The following is a 15,641-nucleotide window of genomic DNA, read 5'->3' as shown; positions in this document are numbered from 1 at the left end:
TGGGGACACCTCTCATAATTAAAAGAATAAATTGAGGTGGAGAGGCTGTCTGCTCCCAATCAATAGCAATGATCTGCATTGCTGAGTCAATCAGAGCCCCAATTATTATGTCATCAAATAAAATTTGACTAAGGGGATTCAAGGTTTGCATATAGCAATTGACTCCCAGAATGATGAATCTATTGGCAGTGAAAATGTGAAAACCAATTCCCTGATCATTAGGGGATGAAAAGCTCCAGGGAAGTGCATGGACAGTGCTCAAGGGAGATTTGATCTCCAGTTCCTTTACTCTGCAATTTACAGTATAGGCCTCCTCTCTTGAGACAGTGCCAATGGAAAATGCTCAGAGCCAGCACTGAGTTTCCATGATCTTGTCTATTTTCAACTAACAACAAGTTTCAACGTCTGAAGTTAGCAGCTTACCATATTTGTATGGTATATTGGAAACATAGAGAAAGAGAGAGAGAGAGAGAAAGGGAGAGAGAGAGAGAGAGAGAGAGAGAGAGAGAGAGAGAGAGAGAGAGAGAGAGATCATGGGTTTATTTAGCAGCACAGATTAGATCACCTGTGACAATGATATGGAGGGCAATGACATTGTTTTATGTGATGACAGGCTTTACACCCCATAATGATCCAAAGTTCATGCAAAGTTGTACACCTGGATGAGAGAGCAAAAACATATGCTACTGTATATATTTCAGTTAAACTGCATCAGAAATGGATGAAAATAGAATAAACAAAAGGTGGTACGTGGGTGGTGGTGCTTGAAACAATGTTCAGTGATCATTAAAAAATTACTTGCTGTGCACTGTGTGATGCGTTGGAAGTTATTTACATAGTTGCCAAACTTTTAGATTTGATCGTACAAAGAGGAGCCCTCCGCAGCTCCGTCAATAATCGCACTGCTTTGATTTGGACGCTCAGCACTGAGACCTGCCTCAGGAGCGCACAGCCGAACCACAAGATGCGCGCTACAGTTTGGGAGGAGCTTCGGGATTTTCGCCCCTTGTTTCACGCCACTCTCAAGTGAAGACTCTGGTTTGCAAAAGGAGATATTGAGGAAAAGGTGAGTGCATGAAATGTGGATGGCGTACATGTAGACTTACGTTGAATGCTTAGCTGACGATGCCAGTTTAGTGTTAAATGTGCATCAGTGAGTCGTAATTTAATCTCTAATCTTGTGCGGCAGTGGGGTTTGTAGTTACTGAAACTATTATGTACGTGCGTAATTTGGATATGAGGCACACTCTGGACCAGGAGGATACCCAAGTGATCGAATATGCGTTAATACCATGTGGGATTTATATTGGAAGCAGACGATTTGCACCTGTTTTGTCGGTTGTACGGGCTTTGGTGGCTTACTTGGAAATACCTGAATGCGCACTATACAGTAACTTAAGCAACGGCGAGGCATTACGCACGAACGACACATCATTAACCACTGGCTATTAGGAGTATCCTCGTGCACTGATGACCGTGCTTTGCGTTCTCAAGAAACCGTTTCTGTCTTGCTTTTTTTATGCTCCAGCAGGGCGCGAGGAAAATCTATCCAACGTAACATACTTATCAGCAGAACAAGCTTACCTTATGTGAAATGTTAGCATCATCGACCAAAACCAGGTCTTATCACAAATGAATGGTATTTGTGTCGGTGGAAAGTGCATATGCACCTGCAGTCTCTCTGATGAATCCTTACTGGGTGCTCTTGAGTTGATTTGTGCGCTTGTGTGTTAGGGAGGTAGCCTACAGGTAGGCTGTAGGCTACATACTTGGTGTTTTCTGGCAGTGCAGCACTATAGTTGTTGTGACCACAATCTCACTGGTATCTGGATTCAGACTTATTCTGCAAGTCATTTCATGACTCGCAGACAGTGTATCTGCCATGTCCTTTATAGCCCTCTCCTTCAGGCCCCACCTGCCATTTTTATGTTGTGTATTCCTGAGGTGTGCAGCAGGAGAAAATGTGACGAATCTTGAGGAATCCAAGGGCTGCTTGAAATAGAATGGTTTTAATCTGTGGGAAATACACACCAACACACAGACTACATCGTAAACATTCTCACTACTTAAAATTCATGGCTAAGAGAGCAAGACTGTCATGACAAGTAACAAAACACAACTACATAAAATGGCCTGTATGTTAATTAGGTTAAACTTAGATTATGGAGAGGCAAGGGACTCACTAAACTTGATCACTGTGAACTCACATTCTCTGTCTTTCCAAAGGTCTGTTAAAGTACAGGATCCCCAAAGGGCCCAAAGAGTGTCTATCACCAAGGAGATGACCTCTCACTAAATGGTGTTTTTTTTTTTTTTTTTTTTTTTCTCCTTAACTCTCCAATAGTTCCCTAAAGAAAACATTGGTAGTTAAGCATCAGCTATAAAACCTATAAAAATTGATTTTGGTCTATAAACACTGAACAACGGTGCCAACCAGTATTCTGCATTTTTAACACCAGATGATCAAAAGTAAGGCATTTTAAAGTTGAAATATTGTAGGTTAGAGGAAAGCATCGTGTCATTTTCAGTCATTTACTGTAATTATCATTTCATGTGCTTGATCATTATTAACAGATTTAGCAGTCATTAAATAATCAAGGATTGACAAGTAGCTTGTCTTTTTAAATGCCAAGAGATGCTGTCCGTACAGTATATTTAGCAGAAGCTGTCACAGGTAGACTGATGGGAATGACAGGATAATGGACCAACAGCAAGGTATGCTGAGGAGGGAGGATATTTTTCACTCAAATACAGTTGTGTAATACTGGGCCAGGGCAGGTCTTCCTGTCAGAAATTAGCGTGACCACTTAATATTCCCTTTGTGAGAAGCAGGCTCAGTGTGTGAACAGCCTCAGACTGTGAACTATATAAGTTTGAGTTGGCTGACTCATCCTGATCACATAGCATCCTCCTCATTTTCCTTTAGCCTTTATAATGACACAGGTGTTGATGTTAGTTGGAAAACCAGCATGCAGCAACTGAGCTGATAGATGTACTAGGGGCATGGACAATGCAATGTTCTGTGTGAACAGTTTGAAGTGATAGTGTAATCTTTTTTCCCTGTTTTTCTTTGAGAGCAAGTGTATACAAAGTACAAAGAGCTAATTTTCTGTTGATTCCCATCTATTGCTGAAATGCCGCTTGAAGAATCTTTCAGCATTTCAAAGCATCCACTTCCTCAATCCAATCTTGAGCAGTTGTTCTGATAATTAGGCTGTGCATCAGAGAATTCTCTTATCTTTAAAATTGCACTATTTCATTACTTCCAAGTTAAAATTCTGCATGCCTATAATAACAGAATGGCATTTACCACACAGGCGACCCTATTCATGTGATGTGAATAGAATAAGAATAGAGAATAGAGTACTGCAAATGATTCCATTTTTGTTGGATTTCATTAAAATTTAAATTTACTCAATGTGCTTTCAGTTCATTTCATGTCAAAGAGACAAAGACCCTGCAAATAAATGTCATGTTTTCATTAAATACACTGGTAATAACCTCAATGTGTCTGTCTAAACAAGCTGAGATGGGGATGCCCATATGTACAGTAAGACTCATCTCATCAAATGACATTGGGCAAAACACAGTGGAAAAAAAGTGTGATCAAACGGGTCGGAGTTTGAATTCCTCATTATACTAAACAAACACTGGAAGCTATTTTCTTTTCTTATCTTTTGGGATTCTTTCTGTCTGATCTGTCTAAAAAAGAGGACTCAATTTTATGTGGTGTTTCTCCTCAGGCATCAGCACAGCCTCAACCCAGCATCTGCAGACCAAAATGAGCCCCACAGACCCATTCAACAACACAGGAGAAGGAGGGAATAGTGAAACAGATGCCATGCAATGGTACCAGGGGATTCTAGGTAATGACACGGGCTTCCACAGACCTGGCTTCCACACAGACATCACCAAGCACATCGGGGTTCAGATCACCCTGATTACAGCCTACTCCCTCATCATCCTCCTTGGGCTGCTGGGGAACTCTCTGGTCATCTATATGATCATTCGCTACAGAAACATGCGAACAGTAACCAACTTCTTCATAGCTAACCTGGCTCTTGCAGACCTTCTGGTGGACACTCTGTGCTTGCCCTTCACCCTGGTCTACACTCTGCTGGATGAGTGGAAGTTTGGGGCTGTGCTATGCCACATGGTGCCCTTTGCCCAAGCCCTGAGCGTGCACGTGTCCATCCTGACCCTGACGGTCATAGCCTTGGAGCGTTACCGCTGCATTGTCTTCCACCTGGGTCAGCGCCTCACCTGGCATTCCAGCTTCCTCATCATGGCCCTGACGTGGACTCTGTCTGCTGTCCTGGCGGGACCACTGGCCATCTTCAGAGAGTACCGTTATGAAGAGATCCCTTCCATCAACCTGCGCTTCGCTGTGTGCTCTGAGAAGTGGCCCCACGGGAGCAGTAGGGACGGAGTCATCTACAGCCTCTCAATGCTGCTCTTACAGTACATTATTCCTTTAGCTGTCATTAGTTATGCCTACATCTGCATCTGGATCAAGCTGAAGAATCACGTTAGCCCGTCCAGCCGTAACGACAGTGTCAACCGCCGCAAGAAGACCACCAAGATGTTGGCCCTGGTGGTGGTGGTGTTCGCTACCTGCTGGCTGCCCTTTCATGTGTTTCAGCTGGCCAGTGATCTGGACCTGGTCCTCAGGTTAAAAGAGTACAAGCTGATATACACAGTGTTCCACATCGTGGCCATGTGCTCCACGTTTACCAACCCTCTCCTGTATGGGTGGATGAATAAGAACTACAGAAATGGCTTCCTCATGGTTTTTCGCTGTGAGGATAAGCCAGACACTTTCCACCCTGAGGGGTCCTTCAGGACACGGTCCCTAAGGGGGATGACTTTGAATGGGCGTAATGGTGGACACCCTCCAACAGCTGTATGAGATGAAAAACAAAATATTCTTTGATATATTAGACAGACCTCTGGCTCTGTGGCGCTTGTGGTTCAAAAGCAGCCTCTTGACTTGAATGGTTTGATCTTGAGTACCTTTTATGTCAACAGGGAGGGCTCAAAGCTTTGCATGCAAAATGCTTTATGTAAGGCTCTTCTTTCCTTTGTGAATGGTACTTGTGCAAATACGTTCGTCAAACTGATTCCAATATGTGTTTTAAGATGTTTACTAGGGTGTTCAGTAACTCATCAAATAATGTATAATGTGTTTACTGCAAATGCAGAGCTCATGCTGATAAGTGATGTCCAATGAGTTTTGGGGTCATTGTACTTCTGAGGCTGTAAATGTGTTCATACCTACTGAAGGGAGGAAGTTATTTATTGTGACTATGAGAACAAGTTTAAGTTTCACACTTGCTTTTCTATTGGTTGTTCAAAAAAATGGGATAATTTTCATTAAAATGGCAATGTTGCATTTTGAATCATGGTGCAATATTCTGGCAGGATATAGTCATGTGTAAAATGAGAGCAAACAGCTCTTGATGTTGTTATCACAGAATGAAGGCAGGAGTCACTTGCTTTGAGAACATGTAAAAAGCAACCATAATGCAGCAATCATGACATACAAATCTATGTTCATTGCACCTTTGTTGGTGGTCTTTTGAATGACACAGACCTGCAGAAGAAAAGAGGAGAGTTTAAATTTTGCAAAAGACAGTGAATGCATCTTGAAAGTGAAAGACAATACAAAAATAAAGGGGATGTAAACTCTTTGCAACTTTCAAAGTGAGATTAATGATTGAAGATTCCAAGCAAACCAGTGCATCTTGTCTGCATCTTGAACAAAAATAAATCATCTTTTAGAAGGCAAAGGTCTGTTGAAGAGGAAATACTGTGGGCTTTGTTACACTATGGTTTATTTTACTGGAGAACACTGCTGAACCTCCAATTCTTGACTGAATTCTTGACTTAGGCTACCCAGTGTTTCTTTTCATGTAATTATCTATGCCTTTATGCTATGCATGGTAAATTATAAGCCCAGAAGCTTTAAACCTCTTAACAGGAATATTAGGCTTCCCTCTCTCTCTCTGTCTCCCTCTCTCTCTCTCTCTCTCTCTCTCTCCCCTCTCCCTCTCAAATTGTATATTCAGGATATTACACAACTGGTGAGAGGTATTTAATAAAGAAAATCACTATATCGCATTACCCTTAAGACCCATTGCATAAAACATGGTGCAAGCATCACATCTGAGATTTATATTTAAGAGCTGATTTTATGCAGAATTGTCTGTCTTCCGGTCTTAAAACACTAAACAGGATGACTGAGGGGGGATGTAGTGCTTTCCAAGTTTTTGCTTACGTGATATTTAACTCTGCTTTGATGGGGGTTTCCTGGAATAATATACCCTTAAGGGCCCTTAGAGGTACCACTTTCCATTAATTAGTGATTTCTGAGCATCATAACAGGAAACACTTGATAAGAGCGTCAATTCATAAGCTGGAAATGTTTCAATACTATGGGACATTTTTTGCGCGGTCGCCTGCTGCCCCCTAGCGTTCAACGTAAACATTACATTTGCTCAATATACCGGATATGTCGTCGATATTTGACCTTCCCCTCAGGCCCGGATCACGTTTGACATGTAGCTAGTCGGGCTTATTCCTCCTAGCAGAAGTAGAAGATGCAAATACTTCTGTCTTGAATGGTGTCGCCTTACAGGTAACCGTTTTATTCACATGTTAAATGAACCGTTCACGTTGCTCGCTGAAGGTCGGTCAGTGAAATCGGGTCAAACTGTGTGGTTCATTCATGGCGTTTGCTCTCCCGGAAACATGCTAGGTTAAGCTAACGCTAACGAGAGTGCTAACGTCGCTGTCTAGTGCTTTCCACACCCGAGTTGTCGTGATGAACTGCGGACGTGACCGTTAAAACGTCACCGCAGTGCTTTATCCAGGTTGAATTATAACGATAGAGACTGTAATGTTTTTAAACACCGTTAAATATATATATATATATAGATAGATAGATATAGATATAGATATAGATATATCACCCGGTATTGCTAGTAATTTTAGCCAGGGGCAGGTTGGATAGTGAATGTATTTGACAGGTTTGTGCCTTGACTTACATGTGATGGCTGTCATTTTAACTCTCCTATTATCTTTGAGATCAGTTTGACCCCACTCAGTGTTTAACATCTTTAAACAAGATCACTGTTTTGCTTCATATTTAATTACTTCTCCTAATTTGCAGGCAGACATAGAATTAACAAGATGATGTGTTTTCGATGTCCTATACGCATTTTACTTAGGGGGGCAGTTTGATCCCATGCTGTATAAAAGATACTAGAAATATCAACACTTGATTGTATTTTTTTTCTGGAGGTTAAAGATGCTGGGATCCAATTGACCCCAACTAATGAAAAAAAAGGGTAACAGGAGGGTGAAGGAAGTAGCATTAATGTAGGAAGGTTGGCTAACGTTGGTTAGATAAACGTATCCTTAGTTTACTTGTGGCAGAGTTATCTCTGTTCATCTACGCCTTGCTTAACTGTTTATTACAATGTGGAAACTTGACATTGTTCACTGTTACATTGTAAAGCTCTGATGAATTAAATCCGTAAAGACTGGGTTTAATATGGATAGTTTGTACGTTTTTAAGTGTAGATGTCTGCGCTGGCTTTGTTGAGTAAATGATATAAATCCCCGTTGGCTGTGATTGGACTTTGCCTCCTTTATAGATGGGTTGTGCTTACTGATTTAGCTCTAAAATCCTAGATCTGTTTCTCTTTCCCTTACATTGATGGGGGTTACGCTCTAGATTGAATGTGTTTACCATAACCGGTCAGCGTTAGTCACACAAACTATTCCTGTTTTATTTTTCATGTTATAGCAGGTGCATAAATCTCACAACATGTAGGTCTGGCTCCCTAACGCACCTCACTTATCTCCACAGAGTCTTGCCAAAGTGAAAGGAGGGAACAATGGTGAAATATTTCTGCTGTGCAGGTTTACTAAAAAGTTCATGGGACCAAGTTTGTGTTGCATTCTGGCAACGATATCCGAACCCTTACAGGTAAGCTGTAGAGGTAGTGAATTAATTGTAGATACACCTTCACCTCTGACTTTTGCATAATCTTCTTCAACCAGACTGCATATTAGAGATAGTCAGTATTGTGTCTATGCTGAGCTGGTGAAGCAGTCTATAACTCTTACCCCACCTAGTGAGAGAGACAAATACAGCACACAGAAAAGTTTGCTTTTTTTCTCAAGGTGACATCCTCTTTTCTCCCTCCAGTAACCATGTTTTGACTGAGGACATTCTATTTCGGGAGGTGACTCCATCCAACTGCCTCATTTCCAGACGTCTGTTGACCAAAACTAGCCGGGCACCTCGTTGGATGGAGCGATACCTCCCGAAGCACATGGCCAGCTCAGCGTACATCATTGAGGACTCCATTGTGGACCCTCAGACCAGGACCATGACCACACTAACGTGGAACATCAGCCACGCTCGCCTCATGGTAACACGTCTGCTCCCCTATGTATTTGCCAATGTACAAAATAGTAACCCAGCTACATGTTGCTTATTTGTTTGTCCTCTCTGCCCCAGTCTGTAGAGGAGCGCTGTGAGTACTGCATTAACCCTGAGAATGGCAGCTGGACTGAGATAAAAAGAGAGGCTTGGATCTCCTCCAATGTCTACGGGCTCTCCAGGGCTATCCAGGTCAGTGGTCCAAAGTGGAGCACTAGACCACTAACAGCTTAGGGAAAGTGGTGTTGGGCTACCAGAAGGGAAGCTTGCCCACCTATGTTTCATACTGTAATTGGTAACCGAATACACAATGTACAGACACAACAGCTGAGCAGCTGAAATGGCATGGCAGGACTTGAGTAGCTGAATGATTTATGACTTGGAACCAGAGAGGCCTCCAGCTGCTGTCAGATTTTGAGAGCATATGACAGTGTGTTGTTGACACATTATTTTCTTTCTAAAAGCTTTTTATTCTCTGTGTTGGCCAAGTTTGACTGTGTCTACACTTTCCAGGAATTCGGGCTTGCAAGGTTCAAGACCAGTGTTACAAAGACAATGAAAGGCTTTGAATATGTCCTGGCCAAAATGCAAGGTATGTTGCCATTTAGTTAATGAGTGTTCCTTATCTAGCTCTATGTCTGCAGTCAGTATGATTTGGTTCCTTACCACCATGGAGATGGTTGATGCAGTTATGATGCAGCTGCAAATACAATAAATCATCTGAGATTATGTGACAAGGTTTGATAGTTAATAACGCTGTAAAAGAGTTAAGCCAATTGACTAAGCTTACAATATGCAATGCAATAACATGTTAATAAAATTTAGATGATGGCTGCCCAGGTGGCTCTACTATTCAAGTTTTTACCATTAAGGCTCAGAGATTGTGACAGCAGCCCAGGTTCAAGTCAGGCCTGGATCCTTTGCTGCATGTCATGCGCTCTAACTACCCTGGATTCCTGTCCCTCACTACTTTGATGACCCCCACCCCACATAACAGACATAATCAATTAGATTTTAAGTCTTCAGCTAAATCATGTTACTAGTTGTAAAATACTACATTCTTGAAATCTTCCTCTGTGTATTTCAATATGCAGTGGAGTAAATTATTTTCTATGTAATATTTATCGTATATAAATGTCAGTGGCTGTTCTAAACAGCATTAGAGGATTAAAAGTTAATGTCTTTAATGCGAGTTCCCATTAATGATAAAGCACTTTTTTGTTTCCATTTCCAGAATCCCACATATTCACCCTCTTAATAAAAGTAAATAACTGCTCATTTATATAAGATCAATACCAATGCCGAAAATCATTACTAATTAAACAGTGCTTTGATGCATCATTGGCCTTGGAAAGTACTTATATTGATCATGAATAATTGGTACCAGTGCACCTGTCTTGTAGAGTCCTGATGATGCACCACCTGTCACTGTTTTCTTTACATTCTTGAAAACTGAAAAGCAGAGTCAACAAGTTAATATTGAAATCACTTTGAAAGTGTCCTCTGTTCATTTCTAACAATTCAAAATGATAATGGGACTCTTGTGCTTCATCGGAAGTGGATAATTATATCTTTACCAATTTTAACCTGTATTTTCCACATTACCACTCTTACAGGTGAAACTCCATCCAGAACTTTAGCTGAAACGGCCACAGAGCGGGCAAGAGAGACGGCGCTGGCAGCTAAGGAGAAAGCCAAAGGCCTTGCCTCACATGCCCAAAAGAAACAGTATGTTTGACGTTCTGCAAAAATCAACAGTTTTTTTTGCCACTGACACTGGGACAGATTTATCTTGACCTCTCTCACGGTCCAGTTGAGTATGGGGGGGTAAGACAAACTGCTCCTGGTGATGGGCAGACATCACTGTGAGGAAGCCTGTGAGACAGGTGGTGGACAGTTAAAGGCCCGAGGTGGGTTCAAGAGCCAGTTCAGCCTCTGATTCCTGTAGTACACTGGTTATGCCTTTGATACCAGAAGACTTCATTGTGGTCAAATATCTATCCTAGAAACATTCACTACCTGCCTGTATTGACACTCAAGTAGTTCTTGAGTAGGAAAAAAAGGAAAGGAAGCCTTCAAAGGACAGGTGAACACAGCTCTATAGTGCCATAAAAACGAAAGCACTTCGCCAACCTTGATACATGCTTCCTCGACCTTTGCTCAGCCTCCGTGCCCATCTACCATGTGAGCTATTTACTCTGTTCCATTTACAGCGCTTCCAAGTATTTCATGTTATTTTGTCATGCCTCTATACTTGACCTATTCTTGAGAGCTTCTTGGCCTGAAGCTCAGACTACAGAATAGCTGATTAATCCAGATTCATGTTGGAATTTTTGTTGAATTGTAAATATTGTTTGAATCTTGTACACAATCATGTTCTGTTCCATCAGTTCAGTTCACTCAATCTTAACCTTAATCTTCACACTTGGATTCATGTTTTCTTTTTTCCCCAAATCCCATTGCTTCAAATTGAAGTTCTTTGTGTGACAATGGGTCCACATTACTGACAGTGATGGCTTGGAAGAGAATGTGCCGAACTTCAGTGCTTTGGATTGTTATTTTGCATTCTTGATATCATAAGACCTGATTGCAGTGGATATCAGTCTGTACTTAAATTTGAAATGTGCTTCAAAGTGTGTTATAGGCAAAACTGATACCTTTTGCACTTCCATTTTGAGTTCATGTCAAATACAATGACAACCCATGCAAATTTATGCTCTTATTTTGAAATTCCTGCAAAGATATGCTCTTGTTTTGCAATGGTATCAACTTGTGAATAAAGAGAAATTATCTTTGTAACCATGATGCTGTGAGCTTTTTGAACAAATCTCTTTACACCTGCTTACCAATCCAGCCCTCAAGCACCCCCTGTCCTGTTTCAATTGAAATGAATGATTAGTTACATTACTGAGTGCTACAAAACAATATTAAACAATATGTATTAAATATAGAAAATATTTATTTATTTAAAAAATGCATACACTAGTACAAAAATGCTACATAATTTTACTGGGAAGAGACAGAATGCATACATACACTGTTACAAAGTAATAAGGCATCTTGCATATGCAATTTTGAAGGCAAAAAAGCACTTCAAAGTATTAAATACTTAATAACAAATAAGATAGAAATACCTGTAATACAGAAAAGAATTACATGATTACAAGTAGACATGTCCTGAATGGTGAATTTGTTGCATGCTTGACATTGTAATGAACAATGCACCTGGAATGATGTGTATAATTGTGATAATGAACATTTCCAATGGACATAAACATTCAAATCCATATTGGCAATTAATAAAAACATAGCTATCATGAGTCCTGTGCAAGGAGACGCTGTACTTCCTACTTATGTCTTCAACACGGGTATAAGAATCAATACTTGAGCACGTAACTACAAACTACATGTGTACCAACACACCAAATCAAAATGTATTTCTTAACTGCCAGATATAAAATGTGCAAATATGACCAGTTTATTACTCTTCACTGTTCAGGCTGACATACCCACAACCCTTTTGAGACAAAACAAGTGCAATGTGTGGATGATCTGTGCAAGAGCGGGAAAAAGAATAACATACATGACAATTATCATTGAAACGTTAATACAAAATATAATACAGGTTACTGTATAAGTGCATGCTACACATTATGACTTTACATAATTCTTGTAATATGAGCTTAGTGCTGAGGAAAAGCTGTATATAGTAACAGACCAAAACCTTTTTAAGGCAGATTTCAGTATTTAAAAAAAAAATGCTGAATTAAAACAATAAGTTAAAAAGAATCCAGAATAAAACAGCCCTTGAAATACATAAAAACAAATGAAAGGATTTGAATGCTTGCAAGTGGCAGTAAGCACCCACCTCATGGCTTTGGAGTAAAATGCCTCTACTGGATCGATGTGTGTAATGTCATATCCATCCCAGATTCCCAGCCCAGTGATTTTAACTTCTATTCAGTGCAAATGGACACAGCTCATTGGGGCCCAACATTACCATTTAGCTGGAAGTCAGTCTTACGTTACATACTTTGAAAAGAAGTCCAAAAACATATCCCCTTCCGTCAAAGATAAGAGTTAAACTGTACAGTAATAATATTCCTCACCATTCTTGCCTTTGCCTCTATTTGGAATGTTTTCTCCTCCTCCTTTCCTCCATGTCAGATTAATGAGCTCTGTTTAACTCCGTCATAACCAGGCTCTGTCCATGCTGGAGTAACAGTGGTCTACACCCGTGTGTGTAACGCTCAGTCCATCAGAGTCCATACACTCAAACACGATACTTTCCACATCAACCTCCACATCCTCTGTAATGTAACACACCAGATCACATCCCATTAGCCAAACCAAATATATGAGGAAAACACACTTCTACTACACTCTAGCATTTGTTTAAAAATTTTTGTCCATAAATAGGGAATTAGTGCTCCAAATAATGATTATTTTCACTGTTGTTTAATCCATCTGTTATTTATTTTGATTAACCGATTAATAACTTAGTGTGTAAAGGGTATAAAATAACACTAACTGCTCATAGGAAGTTAGAGTCAAAAGTAATTTCTTCAAATTGCCTCTACATTCTTAGTGATCTTTATCAAGCTGGAATCAGCAAATGTTTGGGATTTTTACTTGATAAATGACTAAAACATTTAATCAGTTGTGAAAATTATAATCAATTGTCAATCATCTGACTGGTAAATGGACTGTTTTCAGCACTATAAAAAAAATATCAACAAGAAAAACATTACCTAAGTAATGAGACAACATAAACTCAGATTAAGTAAGTATTCCATAGTGATTTAGCTTACTAATAAATGGTGATTAACAAAATGTGCATCCCAATCTGAACGCTGTAGGAGACAGTGGACCTTGATGAAGCCACTGTCTTACATGTTTTTGCCCTCACAGAGAGCTTAACTGATTATTTCTATTTTTTATGTAGTAAGCATCTCTTAAAGAAAAAGGACAAAACAATGTGGTACCAAAAATGTGCATTAATTATGTTGATTGACTCAACACCTGCATGACTAAACTGTGACCAGAAATTAACAGCTGTAGGGCTAAAACAATATCCAGCTATTGGCAAAATAACTGTTTACTGCTGAGAGACAGAGACAAGACACCATGTATGCATGAGAGTCCTACCTCTGTCGGAGTCAGACCTCTCGGAGGACACGGCAGAGCCCAGGCTGTCGTTCCTCATCCTCTCTGTGCCTCGTTGCAGCTGCTCCAGACGAACTCGCAGCTCTCTCTGCTCCCAGCGCAGGCGGCCCTTCACCTGCTCTGCACGCTCATCTTGCTCCTGCAGCTTCTGAGGTGAGACAACAGGGGCCGAGAGAAAGAGAAAGCAAAAGAGGAAGAGAAAGAGAGAGAGATGAGCACCAGCAGCACACACTATGGCCACAACTGAGACTAGACAAGTAAGACGAAAGCACAATAATGGAGTGCCAACTCCTGTAAAACATGGCAACAAAGCATGAACACAAGAAGAGAAAACCATGGAGCCAGTGAGTCAATGCAGAGTATCAAAGTGTAAAGCGCCGTGGGAGTTCATTTCAACCTTTCAACATTCTGCTGTCCACCAGTAGCTCTATCAGAAAGTCAAGTCTGTTTAGTTGCTGTGGTGAGTCTACCTTTATGTGAAGCTGTGCTCGTCTGAGCAGGTTGAGGGTGGTGTTCCTCATCGAGTCGGATGACAGAGGAACTTGCTGCTTGAGCTGCTCCAGGCAGTGCCGCAGCTGAGCTCGCCTAGTCAATACAAGCAACAAGCAACAAGCGACACAATCAGTGCAAGCACAAACACAACATGTTAGCGCTGATCTTACAAGAGCATAAACAACACAGCTGCTTGTAACACATAACAAATCTTCCTGAAATAGGAAGACAACTATGATCTTGAGCTAACTCACATGCAGTGACTTTTACACAATCAACTGAAAATTTAGTACCTGTTTTTCTCCAGCTCATTGTGAACTGACCTGCAATTAAGAAAAGGTGTAATTAGTTTTGATAACAAGCACAGCAGTTGTTACTACTTAGGAGTAACACTTATGTAACAATGAACTATCTAACAGCTCAAGACAACTACATGCCACAACCACACCCTCCTATGCAGCTGTAATGCAATCACCTATTGCCACCAGCGGCTATCTTTTTGCTCCTCTGCTTGCTTCTCTTATCGGAGTCCTCTGGAGTGAGAGGCAGCAAAGAAGCATAGCCATGTTCTGCCTCTGTGGAAGGAGGAGGCAACACACCTGAGTTAGCTGTTTGGTCTAAAACAATGTCAGTGTTAGTAATGTTACTCTTTTGAACGTTTTTCATCACAAGTAACAATGACTGGAGTAACGAGTGCCGAAAAATAACAATGTATCACTGTTTAATGTCGTAAGTTTTAATGTGTAACTGGACTGACGTGGACAAAAACACTTGGCTGACAGCAGCTTAACGTTTTGTTTTCGGGTTTTGGCGCCATCACACACTAAGTGATTGTATAACCGGTGGCTGTAGCTCCACAGAGAGAAATTTCCACAGTAGATACGCTATCTACAAAGGGTAAGAAACTTAAAACAAGTTGCAAAAGAGCTTCTTGGTCTCACTTTCATTCATTGTGACGGACGCTCACCGCCGCTGGGATACATTTTCAAATTGGAGTAGAGTTGGCGCCTTTGAGCTGCTGCTACAATGATGCGACCCATATGTAGGTCACTGAGTCAAACGGGAAAGCTCGGCTTAAATAACCTGAAATCCATAACCTAGCCGGTGTGTCACTCAATCGCCTCTTATTAATGCTTTCTCAAATTTTACATGCATGTTTTGCATAACCGCTCATTGTGCATTTCGTTGTTTTAACACAACCAACTTCTCTCCGCGTAAAACCTCCAGTTGTCATGCAGTAAATACCTCGCTCTCTCCTCTCCAGGAACTCGGCAGCCTGAAGAAGCACCTGGATATTGCAATGGTTCGCTTCCATGATAAAATGGTTAAAATGAATGCTACAGGGGCAGCACGGTCTGCTGAGGTACTAGCGTCAGGAGCCTTCAAGTGGCTGTGTGCTACGTCCACAGTTCAACGAACCTCAACACTGCTGCTGCCTTCAGGTGCCCCACGTACCGTCGTCCTTCCCAGCTCACACATTTCGATTACGAAACTAAATGAATGGGCGAGAAAATGGCTTCCCGTAACAAAT

The 15,641-nt window shown here is 41.0% G+C and overlaps 3 protein-coding genes across 3 annotated transcripts; 2 read left to right on the top strand and 1 right to left on the bottom strand.

Moving 5' to 3' along the window:
• The first annotated feature begins 1,038 nt into the window (after positions 1-1,038).
• npy7r (neuropeptide Y receptor Y7) lies at positions 1,039-5,592 on the top strand. Its single transcript, XM_030062104.1, has 2 exons — positions 1,039-1,066; positions 3,744-5,592. The coding sequence occupies exon 2, from the start codon at positions 3,782-3,784 to the stop codon at positions 4,907-4,909; it is 1,128 nt and encodes a 375-aa protein (XP_029917964.1). The 5' UTR covers positions 1,039-1,066; positions 3,744-3,781; the 3' UTR covers positions 4,910-5,592.
• A 926-nt stretch (positions 5,593-6,518) lies between these two features.
• prelid1a (PRELI domain containing 1a) lies at positions 6,519-11,257 on the top strand. The gene is made up of 6 exons (XM_030062496.1): positions 6,519-6,637; positions 7,874-7,993; positions 8,216-8,441; positions 8,531-8,644; positions 8,966-9,044; positions 10,069-11,257. The coding sequence occupies exons 2-6, from the start codon at positions 7,902-7,904 to the stop codon at positions 10,188-10,190; spliced, it is 633 nt and encodes a 210-aa protein (XP_029918356.1). The 5' UTR covers positions 6,519-6,637; positions 7,874-7,901; the 3' UTR covers positions 10,191-11,257.
• Positions 11,258-11,444: 187 nt separating this feature from the next.
• Positions 11,445-15,538, bottom strand: mxd3 (MAX dimerization protein 3). The gene is made up of 6 exons (XM_030061857.1): positions 15,356-15,538; positions 14,586-14,685; positions 14,404-14,433; positions 14,089-14,203; positions 13,601-13,766; positions 11,445-12,762 (listed from the first exon to the last, which is right to left on the bottom strand). Exons 1-6 carry the CDS (start codon positions 15,423-15,425, stop codon positions 12,644-12,646), a joined length of 600 nt encoding a protein of 199 aa, XP_029917717.1. The 5' UTR covers positions 15,426-15,538; the 3' UTR covers positions 11,445-12,643.
• Between the last annotated feature and the right edge of the window lie 103 nt (positions 15,539-15,641).

Source organism: Myripristis murdjan, chromosome 10, assembly GCF_902150065.1.
Source record: "Myripristis murdjan chromosome 10, fMyrMur1.1, whole genome shotgun sequence".
Classification (NCBI taxonomy): domain Eukaryota; kingdom Metazoa; phylum Chordata; class Actinopteri; order Holocentriformes; family Holocentridae; genus Myripristis; species Myripristis murdjan.
The sequence above is the reverse complement of the archived record's forward strand: the minus strand, read 5'-3'. Positions and strand labels throughout refer to the sequence as shown.

Excerpts from the sequence above, each read along its gene's own strand:
- npy7r (XM_030062104.1), top strand. The coding sequence starts at position 3,782 with ATGAGCCCCACAGACCCATTCAACAACACAGGAGAAGGAGGGAATAGT.
- prelid1a (XM_030062496.1), top strand. The coding sequence starts at position 7,902 with ATGGTGAAATATTTCTGCTGTGCAGGTTTACTAAAAAGTTCATGGGAC. Across the intron at positions 8,442-8,530 it reads TCAGCCACGCTCGCCTCATG|TCTGTAGAGGAGCGCTGTGA; the intron begins GTAACACGTCTG and ends TCTCTGCCCCAG. Across the intron at positions 9,045-10,068 it reads TGTCCTGGCCAAAATGCAAG|GTGAAACTCCATCCAGAACT; the intron begins GTATGTTGCCAT and ends CCACTCTTACAG.
- mxd3 (XM_030061857.1), bottom strand. The coding sequence starts at position 15,425 with ATGGAAGCGAACCATTGCAATATCCAGGTGCTTCTTCAGGCTGCCGAG. Across the intron at positions 13,767-14,088 it reads GAGCACAGCTTCACATAAAG|AAGCTGCAGGAGCAAGATGA; the intron begins GTAGACTCACCA and ends GTCTCACCTCAG. Across the intron at positions 12,763-13,600 it reads GAGGTCTGACTCCGACAGAG|AGGATGTGGAGGTTGATGTG; the intron begins GTAGGACTCTCA and ends GTTACATTACAG.